The sequence below is a fragment of the Lonchura striata genome, chromosome 2, assembly GCF_050655825.1.
Source record: "Lonchura striata isolate lonStrDom1 chromosome 2, ASM5065582v1, whole genome shotgun sequence".
Taxonomy (NCBI): Eukaryota; Metazoa; Chordata; class Aves; order Passeriformes; family Estrildidae; genus Lonchura; species Lonchura striata.
Window position 1 is genome coordinate 142631182 of NC_140704.1, and position 17420 is coordinate 142648601.

The window sequence follows — 17420 nt, forward strand, 5'->3', positions numbered from 1 at the left end:
TTACTGATCCTTCCTGAGCTAAGGACCCCAAAGCTGGACACAATATTGTAGATACAGTCTCACAAATCTGTCTGTTCCCTGTGCAGGACTTCGTATTTGTTCTTCTGAAATTAGGTGGCTCCTGTAGACCTCTTTCTCCAGACTCCTTAAGGCAGCCTTGCCCTCCAACCCATCAGCTGCACCTCCAGGTTGGCATCATCTGCCAATGTGATCGGGGTGCCCTATGCCTCCTCCTCCAGGTAACAGAGGGAGGCATTGCAGAGGATGGGTCTCAGGACAGGACACCACTTCCCATCAGACCTGAGGAAGGTGATGAACCATAATGGTTACAGGCTCTGAAGCTGAGCACTCAGAACCTCCCACTTCATACAAAATATGTTGTCCGTAAATCATACATCATCTGTTTTTAAATTAGGTGTGAACTAGGTCTCTGAGATAGTTTTGTTTGGTCTTTTCACAGTCAATGCTGGTATTAAAAGAGAATAAGTTTTTCTAACTATTAATCATTTATATTCTATTTTTTTTTCTATTTGTTATCACCTATATAGTGATCTAGATAACCCTTTATCACAATCTAGGTAATGGCTTGACCAAATTCCTCAGCTTTCCATGAATGAAGACAGGCAAGAGTATTTTTAATTCTTTCTGGCGACAGATCACTGTAAATTGACCAGAAATACTCAATATCCCACTTCATAAATCAGTGGATTTGCATCTGATTGTGCCAGCTATGATATAAGCTAGATTTTGGGTTGATCCAGGTTGGATTTCTTATTATGTTCTTTATATTGAGACTTTGAATACCATCACACAAGTGAAACTCAAGGCTTTAAGTCTCAAAGTTTTGGTTTTTATTTTATCTCTGAGACAAGAGACAAGGCAGGGAAAAACCCAGCAGTGGGCAATGCTGATAGCAGGAATGTTGTGTGGAAATGTTGGGATTTGTCTTCATGCGAAAGTTTTTAACACAGAACATTTATCTGTAGATATTCTTGTCTATGGGCCTTAGACTCCCAACTGGTTCCTGTCTGCCAGGCTCAAACCAGCAAGCAAAAAGTTTGAAGGAAACCTGGGAGATGATTTCTTCAGGTGACAAGTGATTTTTTTAGCAAGTACATAAGTAATATTTTGTTCTTTTTCTCCTTTCCTGCAGGTGATACGAAAACTCTTACAAGCTCAAAGAGTCCTCATTAAATATAGTCTTTCCACCACTCCTTATCCTTTACAGAATCAGTGCTCAGGAGGATGGTGGGTGCTTCTTGTGATCTCTGGACTGTTTTAGCTGAGAGGCCTGTGATTGTCTCCTTTGCACTGGCTTGCCAGCTGGCCCAGTAGCACACAGTAACTTATCAGACTCAGCAAACTCATACCTGTTGCCTTTGCCCCCCTGCAGATGACACTAGGACCCCGCAGAATGGATTGTGTCTTCCCAGTACTGGCCATATGCCATCTCCCTTATGCCCAGTTCAGTTTTGCCCAGAAAGAAAATTAGAACCAAGGTAGTAAGTTATATGAAACAGAAATTAAATAGCTAGGGCATTAGCTAAGAAAATTGAGGGTTCAGAGGTATAACAATGATACATAAAATCATGAGTGATGTGAAGCAGGTAAACAGGGAATAGTCAGTCATTTCTAACAGTATTAGAACTAATTAAAATAGCAGGCAGACAGCTCCAAAGTGACAAAAGACACATTATTTTTACACACATCTTAATTAAATTGTGGAACTTGATACTTTTAAGTCAGCTGGGTTTGTAGAATAGGGATCTGTGAAGAGATGTTGGACAGGAGCTCTGGTTCAGAACTGGGGAGCAGTAACTCTCTGGGAATGTTCCTCTTTGGTACTTTGACCTTATGTATTCCTTCATGCTCATGACAGAATTTGGATACTTGGCTACATTCACTTCTGGTCTGTCTCCAGGCAGTAATTGTTATAGTGTTATGTAGAAGGAAAACTCTTGACAATACATTTACGCATACAGGGCCAGGCCCTCAAAATGAGGCCAAATTGGGTAACTGAGGCATGAATTCCAATCTACTGGACATCTAAATGTATGCAAACATATAAATATTTGCCTTTATTTTGTGCCCACAGTAAGGAAAAGGAGAAACTGGGCAGCCAGGTTATTAACAGGGTCTTAAATACCTTGAAAATATTCAAGATTGGTACATCAATTGAAATCAGAATGGTGCCAGCACAAGGGAGGGACAATGGCTTTGATAAATTTTTCTCTGAAGGTAGTTTCATTATCCTTTCAGGCACCAGAAAATTACTATTTTCCCTCATGAAGGAGATGATCTCCTGTGGAAAGCACAGTGATTCCACATTTTCCTCTTGTGACGGGGGAACTCATAATGGTCTAGGAGGATAGCAATTATTCCCACAAGCCTGCAGATCAAGGCACCCGGCAGATCAAGTGAAAATAAACAGAAAGGAAGTTGTAATAAAAAGCTAATGATTTGTGTGAAATCTGCAATATGTATTAATATTTTCTGCTTCCTCCCTCCAGGCATGACTCAGTAGGAGCCTTTCAGTGACATTCCCCTGACTATCTTTTTTACAAAGGAAAGAGAATTTGAAATGGAGAAAAGATTATTTTTTAATCAGTAACTCTGCAATATGCTGGCACAGAGACCTGAAGCTCAAAGACTACATCTTGCTCTAAAATACTATGAAGGAGTTTCTGGTCTAACAGAACTGATCTTTGCACCTTAAGCTTTTGATTCACACTTTTAGAAAACTGCCTCTTAGATTCTTAGATTCTTTTAATTAGTGGCAGGCAGCTTTTGAAAGAGAAAGATAATGGTTACATAGAGGAGCTGGCAGGAGTTTTCCCAACTCATCAGGCCAGATGCTGTTCTGCAAGTTCAAAGGGAGCAGTGAATGCTTGCCACCTCTGGCAACCGGGGCACTTTTATTTAGGTACCCTTTAGACAGAAGAATGTGGCATTTGTGGTTTTATACTCTCTCTGTTTGCTTTTGCATCTGTCCAGCAAGGTCTGCGGACAGAGCTTTCCTGCCCCTCAGTGATGTCCTGAGGCTTTGTTAGTTGACAGAGAGACTGAAAGACAAAAACCAAAAGAGAGTGAGATCATAGAGCGACCTATTTTGTTAACAACAAGGAAAGGACTTGGTGGCTCAGAATATGCAGTGGTAATTTTGGCATTCCTGCCTAAGAGGCTGTTGAGCTGATCGTGACTCATGTCATTAAGATGATTTTAATGTTCAATGCCAGCTGATGAAAATCGAGGTAAGGGAAAATTAAATTTACATGCAAACGATAGAAAAGCATTGGAAGATAACTCCTGAGAGAGATCGTGAGAAAGAAAATCTTGCCTGCCCTGATCTCCAGGGGAGAGTGAGAAAACTACAGCATTTTATTCAGCCATCTGGAAGGAATTAATTTGTGGTGTCTAATTCATCAGTAAAATATTGTACAAAACTGACACAGTACACATAAGGAACCCGATAAATGTAAAACTAAAGGTCTAGAGAAGGACTGGCTGGTGGGGACCCAGCTGCCAGATGGGCAGCCCATTCCCTAGACAGGCCAACTCCTATTTATTTGTTGTTGTGAGGAAAATAAAGGAAAATGCTGACAAAAGGACTAAGCAAACTCACTGTCTCCAAGCATCAGACATGACATCTGACCAGTTGCTTGTTCACACAAGCTCCTCACATACAGGGGGAATCAGTCACCTTGACTGAGCAAACAGAGACCACATGCTAACCTGGCTGGGAAACAGGCTGACTCAGGGGAACATCACACCCTTGGAACATCTCAATATTTACAGAACCAAATCCACATTGATAATCTACACTTGCAGGGCTTGACTGCCAAGGTGGGTCATCTCTTCTTTCATCAGTACCTCTGGGATGTTGATGAATATAAAAAGCCAAGACATCAGCTCTGCAGGTGCCTTTGCCTCTTGCCCACCAGTGTGGGGCATCCGGCAGAACTTCAAACCTGCTGAGCAGCTGCAGCCCCCTCAGGCCACCCAAAAAGGCAGCTGGAAAAAGCTTGTGATTTCCGTACAGGTTTTTTTCTGGACATTGACTACTGCAGGTTGGCAGCCACCAGCTGATTTCTTTCCAGTGAGATTTTAGGCATCTTGACACTTCTATAAACTAGGCAGAAACACTACAGAAAGTCACCAGGATTCATGTTACTTCCTGGAATAAAGGTTTTCTTCAGCTGAAGAAACCTAGTCCCAGAGGAAAGTCTGAAGTCAAAATGGGGAAAAGCCACTGTTATTACTGGGGCAACTAAGCCCAGTCTCACATACTGCCCCGGGCTAATTTCAGGCTTGGGAAAAAAGCAGTGGAGTTTGCTGTGTTCCTGGGTAGCCCCTGCACACACAGACCTCAAACAGCTGCAACACGTGGTTATAGGGACAGTGTGTGTGCATCATGGCAGAATTCATCTCCTGGGGACTCATCACACTAGGAGTAGCTCTGGCAACAAATGTTGTATTGGGAGAGACAGAATGGTTTTAAGTACCCCTAGGAGAGGGTTTAGAGAGTGTTTGTGCAATCTAGGCTCTTTTCTGTTGAGAGATAAGGAGAAGGGAATATCCTTGCTCAGCAAACCACCTTGGGGCCTCCCAGGGGGAATGTCTTGGTTGTTCTATTGAGTGCACCAAACATTGTGGGCATCCAGGAGCCTCCAGAGCTTCCATGCAATGAGCTTGGCCCCAGACCACTCTACCCCCACCCTGTGTTTTCTGTGCAGGAACATGGAGAGGCACAATACTGAGGTTTTATGGCAGAGCAGACTTGGCTGAAAAATCACTTTGTAATGGAGAAATGCTCAAAGAGCCACTTCTGCTGGACTTCTCACCTTACCATGACCTCAGTGGCATGAAGGCTTCTACATGTACTATGGGTTATATGTACTATGGAGAATTGATTTCTTTGATTTTTGAATACCTTTGAGATTTTTTTGCTAATATTTTCTATGCTCAGGCTCTATGCTGAGCTGGAATTTCTCTATTTCTATGCTGGAATATTGGTAGATTTTGTACATATTCAGAAATTTAAGATTAAATAGTTCTGTTAAGATAAAATAAAGAAAGGGGACAAATATCTTTAGCCGATTATATTTAAGAAAAAGAAGTTTGGAGTGTTTTTTTGCCTAGTCTTCCTGACAAAGCTGTTCAGAATAAAATCCTGATTTTTTTAGTAGAATTTTCTCCATATTATGCTGAACCTGGTAGCTATTTGCATGAGGTACAATTTTTTTAAAGTCATGTGGTGTGCATGAGATACACAGCCTAGGAAGGCCACCCTGTGCTTCATAAACTGCTAAATGATGTAGGAGAGCCCAAAGAGCTGGGAAACACAGCCAGAACACTCGTTTCATGTGCAGCTCCCTCCCACAGAGCCTTGCTTGTGCCAGCAAGCCTCTTCTATGACCTGCTCTGCTGTTCCCAATGCTGCTTTTACCCTTTGAAAGCATTAATTACATTGTTTCTGGGGCTGTAGGGCCAGACACCTGAATAGCCGGGGCTTTTCTTTTTTAACCTTGTATTTCTTTCTATCCCAAAGGATGAGCTGCCTTCAGAAGAATCCAAATGAAGAGAGGCAGCAGCAGGAAGCAGAAGTTACAGGAGCTAATCCAGCATATCACTGTCACAGCTACTCACAGGCCTGTGAGAACAGGAAGAGGGAGCAGCATCAAGCCAGGAGGAAGCTCTGTGTAGCATCAGTAATTTGCACCTTCTTCATGATTGCTGAGATAACAGGGAAGTATTGTTCAAAAAGAGCCCAGTCTGGTGCCCAGCACAGCCACATTCTTGCCTTGAGTGCACTCTGACTGCAGGGACCATGCTGACATGGGTGAACCCATCCAGCATTAAATAACTCTACTTTGTCCCCAGTCATTAAAGAACTGGGGGGAGGAGAGGGTTTAGGTGAAATTATAAAAATATTTTCATATATTCATTCAAGGATTGCATCTGGTAGGAATACAAAGATCAATAAATGGTCTGAACTGTTCTTCCAGGTCTTTAAGCTTGACTGATGCATGTTTTAGCATCACAAAGGTTTTCTAATAAATTGAGTTACATTCTTTTTAAAAGATTAAAAGATTTTGCATATTTATCCAGGCCAATGAGACCTCAGCACTGATAGAGGCTGCTAGCAGTAGGATCTGAAAATAAAGGCAAGAGTCTTTTCAAAATCCAGGGAAATCCAGGGCCAGATTCACCATCAGTTTTTCTACAGCTAAGTCAATGTATTTATATCAGGGCATGTTTATCTTTTAAACTGGCCTGCTGCTGTGTCTCTAGATCAATGGAAGATTACTCCCATCCCTAATTAGCTTTCACTTCTGGAGCCACCTTACAACATCCAATAGAAGTATTTGGGTTTCTTATAGAATATTTGCTTTCATTTTGTCTCACTGCCCTGCTCTTCCCGTGGATTCTGTGATATCTATATCTACCTGATAGTTCCTGGCTCTTTAATTTGCCCTTCTCTGCAGTGAGCTGAGGTAAGGGAAGGCATGGGGAATCCCACAGACTTTTGCCATGTGTGTTCCAGCTGATGTAACAAAAATCAGCCAGGAAGGCTTCTGAAACCCATATTTTCCCAGCTCAGACATCTCTGGAGCCCCAAGGAAATTAAACAGAAAGGCTTTGTCTTCCCTGCGAGTGAGAAGTAGAGGCACTGAAAGACTTGCTGCATTTCTGCCTTCTCCTCTGGCTGCCAAACCCAGCAGGGCCTTCTCTAACTCTTCCCTCCCATGCGCTCCCTCTGCATGAAGCGCTGTTGTTTGTAGGTCATGTGCATTTCCCCCATGAAAACCAGTGCATGCTGCTAATCCCCATGCAGTAATTTCCAGTGCCTGAAGTAATGCATTATTAACAAAACCATATAATCAGTAGGCTTAAGTTTGGTGAATGTGGCTGTGCTAGAGGGTAATTGGAAGGACAGATGATATGTTAACTAAATGTTTCATTTTGCTTAATGAATCATGCAGCTATTTTGCGGTGACAGTTTAAGTAACAGGCTTGAAGACCGTTTTGCTTCAGACCATTAAACTTTGACAAACCAGTTATTAACTGCGGTTACAGACAGCTCTCTGTGGAGATTTTTGTAATTATGAACCATACATTTAATATTTTTACTCATTAGGCAAGACTGCTGTGCCTGATGATTGACCATTGAGTGACTGAAAATTTCTACTGCTTGTGGTCTATAAATCTATAGACATCCATTATAGGGATTGGTAAGTCTTAAAGGCCACTTGTTGGGAGTATTGATAAAAAGCTGTAAAAGCCTATAACTATGACACTTATTTTATTCACGAACAAAAAGAGTATCTTCCCCTCCCCTCCTTGCCCTCTGAGGGCAAACAGCTTCCATGGGCATTATTCTGCTAAACAGAAGAAACAAAGCTGCATCCCTCTCAGAGAGGTTGAAAAGTTGTGCTTCTTTGAATGCCTAGATCTCTCCATGATATTTTTTCCCAAACTATCTGTGCTGGCCATTATTGCTTTCCCAAACAGGGCACTGCTGGTTGAGCCTGATACACCACCAACTCTCCTTGAAAGACAATTACCTTCTGTTCTTCTGAGACAGATCCATCACAATCTCCATAGACCTGGAGGTACCAATACAGTCTGGGCTCCAGTGTGGAGCCCAGATTCGAAAGTGATTTCCAATGATTTTTGGTGGTTAAGACCAAATGGATTTCCAAGCACTTCCACTTGGGCAGTAGATAGAAAGACAAACACTGCATGTGGTCTCATGTCAGAGAGAGACATAAAAACTTGATCAGTGAGACAAGTTGCTAAGTTAAGCAGACTGAGATCTCTGAAACTCACCCAAGCCATTATTTATGCCAGCAATACATAAAATAATAATTTGCAAACATTTTTCAAGGACAGCATGCTAGCAGCAAGCTTTTGAGATGCTGACCCACAGAACATGGAAATAGAGTATATAAAATGCAATATGGTTTTGCCCACAGCTTGTGACCTACATATTTGTTTGCTGAAAAATACCTGATGCCTGGGTTATTAACATCTGGCCACTGCCAGACAAACCTTCTTCCCCCTGCTAAGGAGAACCACCTCCCTCTTGAGATTACAGTTACCCTGAAAACACTGAGATGTGCCATGACCAAAAAGTATCTGTGCATTTACACTTGAGCATGTGCTGGGAAATACTTATTCTGATGAATTTTTCATTTTACCACAAGGAATGAGGTGCCCCCAGATTCTGCAGCTACGCTTTCTCCCTTTTTGGAAGTATCTTTGAACAAAATTCTGCATTGAGAAAACTTATGGTGATAGGTATTCTAATCTAAAATATGCATACAGAAGGAAATTAAACAGACAGTCCATCCTGCTGGCATGAAAATGCTCCAACAATAAGGAAAAAAGAGATATATCTACATGTCCTTTTGGCAGTGGTATGCTGCCAAAGATATGAATGAGGCATTTTATTATGTTTTTCAGGATTCATTAATTATCACACAGGTTGTGGTCAGGAGAAACGAGTGAGCTGAAATTAATTAAATTACTAAAGAATGGAAATGCTTTGTCAAATGCAGAAACTAGGTGTTTTGGCTCTGTTATTTCATATTTCTACTTTTCTACATTTTTGCTTTGATGAAAAGATTTACTTGCTGTAATGTGTTGGAAGGACAGTGTCCTGCCTGGGATCCTTGTCTTCGGCAGCCACCAGGAGCTGGGACAGTTTAATGCAAACTTTTAGTTTATTTGGATTTGCCTTTAGTCCTAAGATAGGGCTAGAAGAATTTGGCAAAATAATGATATTTGGCTTACAGAGTATAAGAAATGTGAATTAAAATAACCCAAAATTATTTTAATTTGGTGGGTTTTTCCTTAAGAATCCACATAAATCCAAACTCCCACAGAGTAAAATAATATTCAGCCACATTTTTTGAGCTCTAGAAGGAAAGTTAAGTAATGCATTACAGATTCAAAATGATAGATTGGTCATGAGAACAGAACATTTTTCTCTGTGCTCTCACTAAAATAGTTGATTGCTTATCACAGTCCTTCTACTGGGATCTTTCTATGTATTCCTGTTTTAGTGTTGCCTGTGACAAATAAACAGTCAGGCAGCAGGAAGAACATGCATATTTTCCTGTAACAAATAGGAAATTAATCCCATAAGCTAGGTCTCTGAACTGTTGTACATACATAAAAATATCTGTGTTCTGTGAAAAGATAGTGGGAGGATACTGGAAATGTGATTCCTAACATGGAATTTCACAAAAATATGGCTTTCACAAAAAAAAAAAAATCTGATATTAAAATAGACAAATGGTACAACAGTAATATAAGTACAGAACTAATGTATCACAACTCTTATTGTTCTTAGGTGTCTAACTAAAAAATTTGCTTTATGTATTTTTATTAATTCATCCCTTTCGCTGCGTGAATGAGGTACAAAATGAAATATCTTTGAAGAGGTTTGGGTCTTGTATATGATGACTGAAAATTGAGTGTTCCCTTTGATTCTCAGCAAAACAGGTCTTGAGTTTGGTCTGGTTGGCTCAACCTTCCGAGCAGAGCCGTGACCCGGGCGGGTGTTTCACAGGTGGGCGGATCGCCGGGAGCCTGGCGGTGGTCAGCGACGCCGCGCACATCCTGGTGGACCTGGCAAGCTTCCTGATCAGCCTCTTCTCACTGTGGCTCTCCTCCAAACCTCCTACCAAACAGTTCACTTTTGGGTGGCACCGAGCAGGTAGCAAACATGTCACATCATGAGCATGTGGAATGGGAAAAGGAAGTTATCACAGCAGGGGCTGGAGAACAAGCTGATGTCCAGCACAGGTCTGCAGGCATTTAGAGACAGTGCACTAATGCTCCCACAGCTCTCAGGACATGAAACACAATAAAACAGTGAATTTCAAAGAAGTAAAGAGTCACCTCATCTACAAGCATGTCTTTCAGTTTGTTATTTACAATAGTTTTGGGCTGGTGCTAGCTTTGGTTGAAATAACAGCAACTTCTCTCAGACTTGAGTGTGTGGAGGACTGAGCTCTCAACTTGTTATGAAACAAGTTTCTATAAAAGCAACAATAACCATAAAAATTAGGGTTTGCTCCATTTCTAAAGCAAATTATTAAATTATTTTTAGAAGTCCACAATGTTACATTTGTAGAAAAGTAGATCCTTTAACATTTACCCTTTTCTAGCTTCTTTCATATCTCTTTATCACTGTTGGTTTTTATCAGATGCAAATAGGTTTTTAAAATACTCTGTCCTCAACCTAAAACAACCGTTTTACAGATGATACCTAATATCAAAAGCCTGACAATCAAACACAAGTGTTTCCACAAAAGACAAGACACTAGCAAAATACTAACAGTGAGAATAATTTTCTGGGATTATGAGTCTGTTCAAGATTTAGACACCTAAATATCAATGCCTACATGCACATGAGCACCTTTAAGCACAGGGTCCAAGTCTCTGATATATTCAACAGAAATCTTGACTCCATTTAGCCTCCTAAACATGGAAGTTCAGCGGTACAACCCTAGGATGTCAGAGGCTTGTGCATGGGAATGGCAGCCCTTGCACAAGACCTGTAGGAACCTGCACAAGGTGCCAAGCACAAAATCAGGGCCTGTCAAATATGACCAGACACTCACAGCTAAGAAACCAGTAAGTGATCCCAGTCAGCCAGTGAAGAAGGGAACTGTGTCAGTCATCATTAATTTGATGTCCACTGTCCACAGAGGAGGCTTAGACACTTAGGTAATGCCTACAGGAAGGCAATTTAGTTGTCTCTGTCTGAAAGTAAGTCTCATGTTGGATGTCTCAGGGTTCAGTTTTGTTGCTTATATGTAAATTATTTGTGCCATTTGAAATCCAGTTGCCACTCTGGAAGTCAATTACACACCTTATGTCAAGCCACACATGGAGGTGTTAGTGTACCTCAAGCTTAATAGAAAAGCTGAGGGCAGTCAGGTGGCAATGTCACTCTTTGCTGACTACCAAGGTGTTGCAGGTGCAGCCCTCCTTGATACTGGAGGATGTTTCTTCACTGCTTCTCTCAGACATAGATACTGTAATGAAAAGACTCTTTATGGCAGTGCTCAGCTTTAGCCATCTGAATGCCTCCTGCCCTCCATGCCAAAGAAGTGCAGCTACTTCCATAAACACAGAAACACAATATTGAATGATTGGTAGTGTGAGCCAAACTATTTTCAGATACAAAACTTCTCTTGCACCTTAATTTTCTCAGCTGTACTCAGATTCCCACGCAATTCTACACTATTTTTTGCTGTGCTCTGTTAGTGCTAGAAGTTACAAAAAAAAGTAACTGAGAACATCTCAAGTGAAGTCTTAATGCTGCTGAACTGATCTGCCAGCTTAACTAAACTTTTGCCAAGATACTCCATTAAAAATTAATATGTAAAGATGACCACTAACATGTCCTGTTATTGAAGATATACATAAATCCACAGAGGTGGATACAGGTGCTCGCAAGAGCTCTTGGCTACTTTCATGCACTGCCATCAACACCTTCAGCTGGGCCAAGGTTACAGAGGTTCAACCTGCAACTTGAGGAAAAAAATTGTAGGATATATGTTTGCTTCTATTTACTTTTAAGCAAAACTAGATTCCCCTGTTGGTGCACTTTGATTTATTATTTTCCAGTTTTAGGCAAAACAGTTATTTGATAAGCTTTTGCAGCCTGCAAAAGAGGGAATCCCCATAAAATTATAAAAAAAATCATAAGCTGTTTTAATGGATTGTAAGTGGAGGTCTGTGCAAATGCTTTATGGCTGTCTACTGCCTTTCACTTTAATATGAGCTTGCATTTTCTTTGGTATTGTCTCAGTTGTGCTCATTTACCCATTCAAGTCACATGGCAATTACTAGTCTCATATCCTATTAAAAGCATGCTGCACGTTCATATGCACTTCCTTGGACCTCTCCTATAACAGTGCAATAAAAGCTGGCCTTGGGGACTGGATTTATTTGAGCCCAACTCAAAGCCAATAGAGACAAAATTAAATTTTGCTACCTCAGGGAAAAAATAACTTCTTTTGTTCTCATCACAGCTGGTGGCACCAAAATGACTTTGTGGCATTGGCAGAATGAGTTCTAGGATAAGTTTTGCTGACAGGACCTCGCTGGGAGCTGCTACTGTCTTTCTGAAATATGCAGTGGTGAGAGGTGTGCAGAAACAGGGGAGGCTGTGCCTCTCTCCTTCCTTCAAACCTCTGCTCATGTGATGAAAATAATCTTTCTGAGAGAGGTGGGCTGGTCTTTATGACTTTCACACCACAGTCAGGGCCAGGCAAACTGCTTTTCTTCCTCCCAGAAGTCCCCAAATGATCTTTTACATATCTCCAATTTCTTAGAATGTTGCATGAACTCAGCACTGGAAAGGGGACAAAAGCTGGAGCAGGTAGAACAGGGTTAGGCCACCACATGCACAAGGCTGCCACTGGAATTACTATGATCAGAAAGGAGGTTGGCACATTCTTTGTGAGCTTTAAGACTGCCAGGACACAAAAAGCAGCTCTCCTGGCTATAAAGCTCATACACCTGGAACCATTATCATCAACCTCTTAAAATGCTTTGCATTCCTATTCTGACTGTTAAAAGAAGATTTTTTTTTTCATTCCTAGAAATTCTGGGAGCTTTGATGTCTATGATAATAGTTTGGATGGTGACTGGTGTGTTGACATATTTGGCTTGCATGAGGCTGCTGCACCCAGATTACGATATTGATGCTACAGTGATGCTCATTACCTCTGCTTGTGCTGTGATCAGTAACATCCTGTAAGTTATTTTGTTCTCTCATATGACATTTGAACCTTGAACCTGCTGATTAATTCAATTTAAAAAAAACTATAGAGAGATAATGGCATCAAAAATATTAAGTATTTATGAGCTCTATGAGGATATGGAAAGGGGTCAAAAAGAGAGGTTCTGCTTCTCATTGGAAGTTGCAGTTGCTCTCCTCCTTTCTGTTAGCTGCCACACTGGGAAGGCAAATGAATCTACAAACCCCAGGAAAAGATTATTCTTCATCTCACTTTTTATTAAATGTCAGAATATTCAAGAACTCTATAGAAAATGAGGCCTCATTAATTATCCCATTCACAGGCTTTCTTGATTATGCAAATCACCAAAAACCTAGGAATTGTCTGATCAGCCACCTCTGCATTTCTACTTAATGTGTCAGATTTTACTGTTCAGCATTCAGAAGTCACAGGGGCGGTGATGTGTATGACCTCAGTGCTTTCAGAGATGCAGTACATCCTCTGATATTTGCAGTTTTACATCTCTTGCAGACTAAGCCTGATTCTGCACCAGACTGGCCACGGGCACAGCCATGGGGCACAAGCCATGTCAGCCCCTCTGGAGAAGCCAGCTCTGAGCAATGCCAGCCTGCAGGCAGCCTTTGTGCATACCATTGGAGATCTATTCCAGAGTATTAGTGTGCTAATTAGTGCACTTATCATCTTCTTTAAGGTTGGTTTTATTAGTTCATATGCCTGCCTTGTAATCAAGGGTAAGTGCTATTTTCACAGCGTTGTGACACTAGGTACTATGTAAATATTTCCTCTGTCTTAATCATACTCACTGTAATTGTATTAAAGAGAATTATTCTTGGGAACTGAAATAACTGTTGAGAGTGTAACCCTTGCTGTTTGCTGTTTCTACTGGATACTCTGGTGTCTCCCTGTCTTCATCTGTAGCACCTTCGTTCCCTTTACTGAGGCTCCCTAACAGGCAAAGGAGGCGAGCACACATTCTGAACTAGATGAATGGAATTTATTATTCTTTCATGCTAACTAATTAAAAATGACAATAACCAACAATAATGAAATTAACAACGTGGTCTGTTCATGTTTTTCTAGCCACAGTACAAAATAGCTGACCCAATCTGCACATTTGTGTTTTCCATCTTTGTTTTGGCCACTACCATCACGATTTTAAGGGATATTTTAACTATGCTAATGGAAGGTAGGATCTGGTTCTAAAATCAATACACTTGCATTTTGTTTTTTTCTGTTCCTTTCTCCATGATGCTTATATATGTTGGAAAAAAGTATAACAACATATTTATGATAGTCTCATGATTCTGATCACACTTTAAACCTAATTCTAATTTTAATAAAAATTGCTTTCTTCCATTACATTAAGTTTACACTTACGCCAGTTTTTGTAAAAACCTTTGTACTGGTATTTTGCTAATGAGCTCTGAATTGATTTTGTTTGCCATATGTGTAGCATTTCTTTCTATCACCTCTTTGGCATATGAGATGCCTACTTACCTTGTTAGTTGTGTATTTCCTTTACCCGTGTAAAATATAAGTCTTTGCCAAGAAAAGTGCTTTGGCTGTGCTTTGAACTGTGTCTGTGAAATAGGCTGAGTGCAAGAGACCGAAGTTTAAAAGATTTTTAGTTACATAAGTCCAGAAAAGCAAGCTGTTAAAGCTTTCCAGTTGTATTCCAGGGCATGGGAATAGACAATTCTCAGCACAGCAGCAGCAAGGAGAGCCAGGCTTAGCAATATTTAATCCTGTCAGCTATGGGCCTGAATATTTGATTTGCAAGGCCAAGTGACTTGAGCAGTCACAGATGCATGTTTTTGCCTTACTCACGTTGAATAATATAATGCAACCTCTTTCTCAGCTGTGAAGACATGAGGATTAAAGGGAAAAGTAGCTCTAAAAGTGCAAGTTTTGAATGGGTATTCAGTGTGACTGCCTGCATGGCTATTTCTTCTCTCTTTCACTTGCACCTACTGCTGTTTCAAGAAATAAAATATCTGTTAAAAAAATAAATATCTGTTATAAAATACTGTTATAGTAGTTTAATTCAGGTGTTGGTTTGCTTTCAGTGATTGTAAGACAGAGATACTTCCATGTAGAAGTGTACTTAGGCAAGAATATGGCAACTGACTGTATTTTGGCTGCCAAAATAGCAGATCTCTTGGTTACTAGGGGAAAAAAAAAAATCAAGCTACCAGGAAGGAGGTGCAACCCCTGACACTCAGGAGTCTCTTCATAAAGCAGTGACTCCCTGCTTCTGTAAGCAGTGCTGACATGCCAAAGTCACCAATGCTCTGTTCCCCTCTGCACCAAGCCCACTGTCCTCCTGGGGAACACTCTGGGGAGTGTCCTATCTCCTAAGCAGAATATTCTGCCCAGAATTTTCTGAAAAGAAATTGGATGCTGGAGCTGCTGTTTCACTTTACTGATCCAAGTGGAGGATGATGAGTTCATGCTGTTCACGTAGGCACAGAGATGCACTCACAACAGATGGTGCAAAACTACGACAGATCTGGCTAAACAGCTCACTACCCTTTGTAAACTGGACATTCAGTCTGTCCCCTAAAACATGCATGAGTCTCACCCTTCCATGGAGAAGTTCAAAACAAGGGTTTTGATTATATAGCACAGTGAACTCTGAAATAGATGGGCTTTCCAAAGCATTGAATACTTTTATAAAAATTATCTAAGTGAATAAAGGTTCATGATTCATTTTCTTCCATTGATCACAATTCGTATCCCTTAAAAATATTGTTTTTCCATCAATTTTTCCTTTTCAGGAACATCAAAAGGATTTGCTTATGATGCTGTAAAAGCAAGAATTTTAACAGTTGAAAAAGTGGAGTCTGTTCACGACCTTCATCTTTGGTCTCTGACAATGAATCAAACTGCTCTCTCTGCTCACATTGCCACAGGTCAGTAAATTTCTGTAAGCAGGGAGTAACTATTCAGCTGCTGTCTAGTAAAGGTCAGTCTTTTTGATTTAGATTAAGATGACTGTATATCTATTACTTGTTAAAAAAAGTCGTCATAATTTTGTTGGAAAAATAAAATCAACAACAATAACAAATAAAGCTCTGAGATCCTCTCCCAGAAATCTTGTCTAAACAAAAGGGACCTCTACTTAGCCCAAAACTTGAAAACTGCAGAGGTTGTAGGATAACAAAGTAAATGACAAGGTATTTGAAATAAATTAAAAGAAGTAGATTCAAACCGGATTTTTATCACAATTTTGTCAAACTTGAAAACTGTTGATCTATACGAGAATTTCTTACAGGGCCAAGATGCATTCCTGATGTGTCTCCAGAAGTAAAACAATCTTTAAAAATAAATGAAGTTTAGAGGTAGCTGCAGTTCATCTTTTAGAATATTATTTTAAATTGTAGTTCTTATCCTGGTTGACAAACTGTCCACTACGCAGGTCAATTTTCTTATCTGTTTGTCAGCTTTTTATGTATTAAGAAAAAACAGCCAGCTGTGTTTGGCCATGGTCAGGGCTAGAGGTGAAATCCTCCAAGGAGTCCCCACTTTCCAAAAACAGAGGGTCTATCAGACACCCAAATCACTTGGCAATGCTGCTGCTCCCTGACTGGATGAACTAATCTTTATTAAGTATTTCTGCTTTCCTCCAGTCTCCTGCCAAATTGAATTTCTGTGGTGATTATTTAACTTAGCTTAACTCTTGCCAAAGTTGCATATTCCAACCACATTTGAATGAACAAAGGTTTGCTGACATGGGGGTTCCTGAAAAGAGGATAAAAAGGACAAGAAACACTTTTCAAACAAACTTCATGTAAAAAGTTTCTATCCTAGAAATACACAATATCTATATTAGATATCAATGTCTATATTAGAAGTATACAATACTTTAAAGTACTATCAAAATATATGTGTTTTGATTACTTTCTGCTTGCTATCTGTAGCAGACTCAACAGACAGCCAGAAGATTTTGAGAGATGTTACCCAAGCCCTCTTTGAGCACTACAGCTTCCACTCCATCACCATTCAGATTGAATCAGGAGAGGACCAGAAACCAGACTGTGTCTTCTGCCAAGAGCCCAGGGATTAAAGGGAGCAGTGTGCTATGCCAAATAACCATCACCCCTCTTACAGGTCAATGGAGACTGTATGTGCTGGTTGGATGTAATTGATTAACAACAAATGGTAATTAGCTGACATAACAAGCCCTGCCATTGCAAGCAGAGCATGGGCCTTTCTTTGTTGGTATCATCTACAATGAGAGAACAAGTATTAAATCCAGCCATTTCCTAGATTGCTTGTCCATCAGTTGTTTCTTTCAATTACAAGAGAAATGTCAAAATTACTCTTGACTATACCAGCAGATTGGCAGTAAAGCAACATTTAGAGTGCCTGTCTGTAATTACAGGTAACAAAAAACTAATCAACCTTCAAATTACCAATAGACAAATTATCACAGGTATAATGAAATGTGAGTTTGGTGTTAGCAAACTCAGCACTCATTCAGGATGCAAGAGAAAATTTTAATTACTACAAGAGTTGAAGAAATCTGGGGAAGAAAGTGATGATGTTTTCCCTGCATTTTGGCAGACAGTCCTCTTCCTGCCTACTAAGGGAAGTATCAAATAGGTACCATGGATCGCAAGAGAATGGCTCACA

At 40.4% G+C, this 17420-nt stretch overlaps 1 protein-coding gene across 1 annotated transcript; it reads left to right on the forward strand.

Moving 5' to 3' along the window:
• Positions 1 to 5413: 5413 nt before the first annotated feature.
• On the forward strand, positions 5414 to 16971 carry SLC30A8 (solute carrier family 30 member 8). Its single transcript, XM_085561686.1, has 7 exons — positions 5414 to 5805; positions 9503 to 9724; positions 12627 to 12780; positions 13296 to 13476; positions 13866 to 13971; positions 15563 to 15697; positions 16706 to 16971. The coding sequence occupies exons 1-7, from the start codon at positions 5550 to 5552 to the stop codon at positions 16849 to 16851; spliced, it is 1200 nt and encodes a 399-aa protein (XP_085417812.1). The 5' UTR covers positions 5414 to 5549; the 3' UTR covers positions 16852 to 16971.
• The last annotated feature ends 449 nt before the right edge of the window (positions 16972 to 17420 follow it).

What these genes read in the sequence shown, in the direction of transcription:
- SLC30A8 (XM_085561686.1), top strand. Translation starts at nt 5,550, where the DNA reads ATGAGCTGCCTTCAGAAGAATCCAAATGAAGAGAGGCAGCAGCAGGAA. An exon ending in CAGCCACATTCTTGCCTTGA is followed by an intron (nt 5,806 to 9,502) that starts GTGCACTCTGAC and finishes TTTGATTCTCAG; the next exon opens with CAAAACAGGTCTTGAGTTTG. An exon ending in GCTGTGATCAGTAACATCCT is followed by an intron (nt 12,781 to 13,295) that starts GTAAGTTATTTT and finishes CATCTCTTGCAG; the next exon opens with ACTAAGCCTGATTCTGCACC.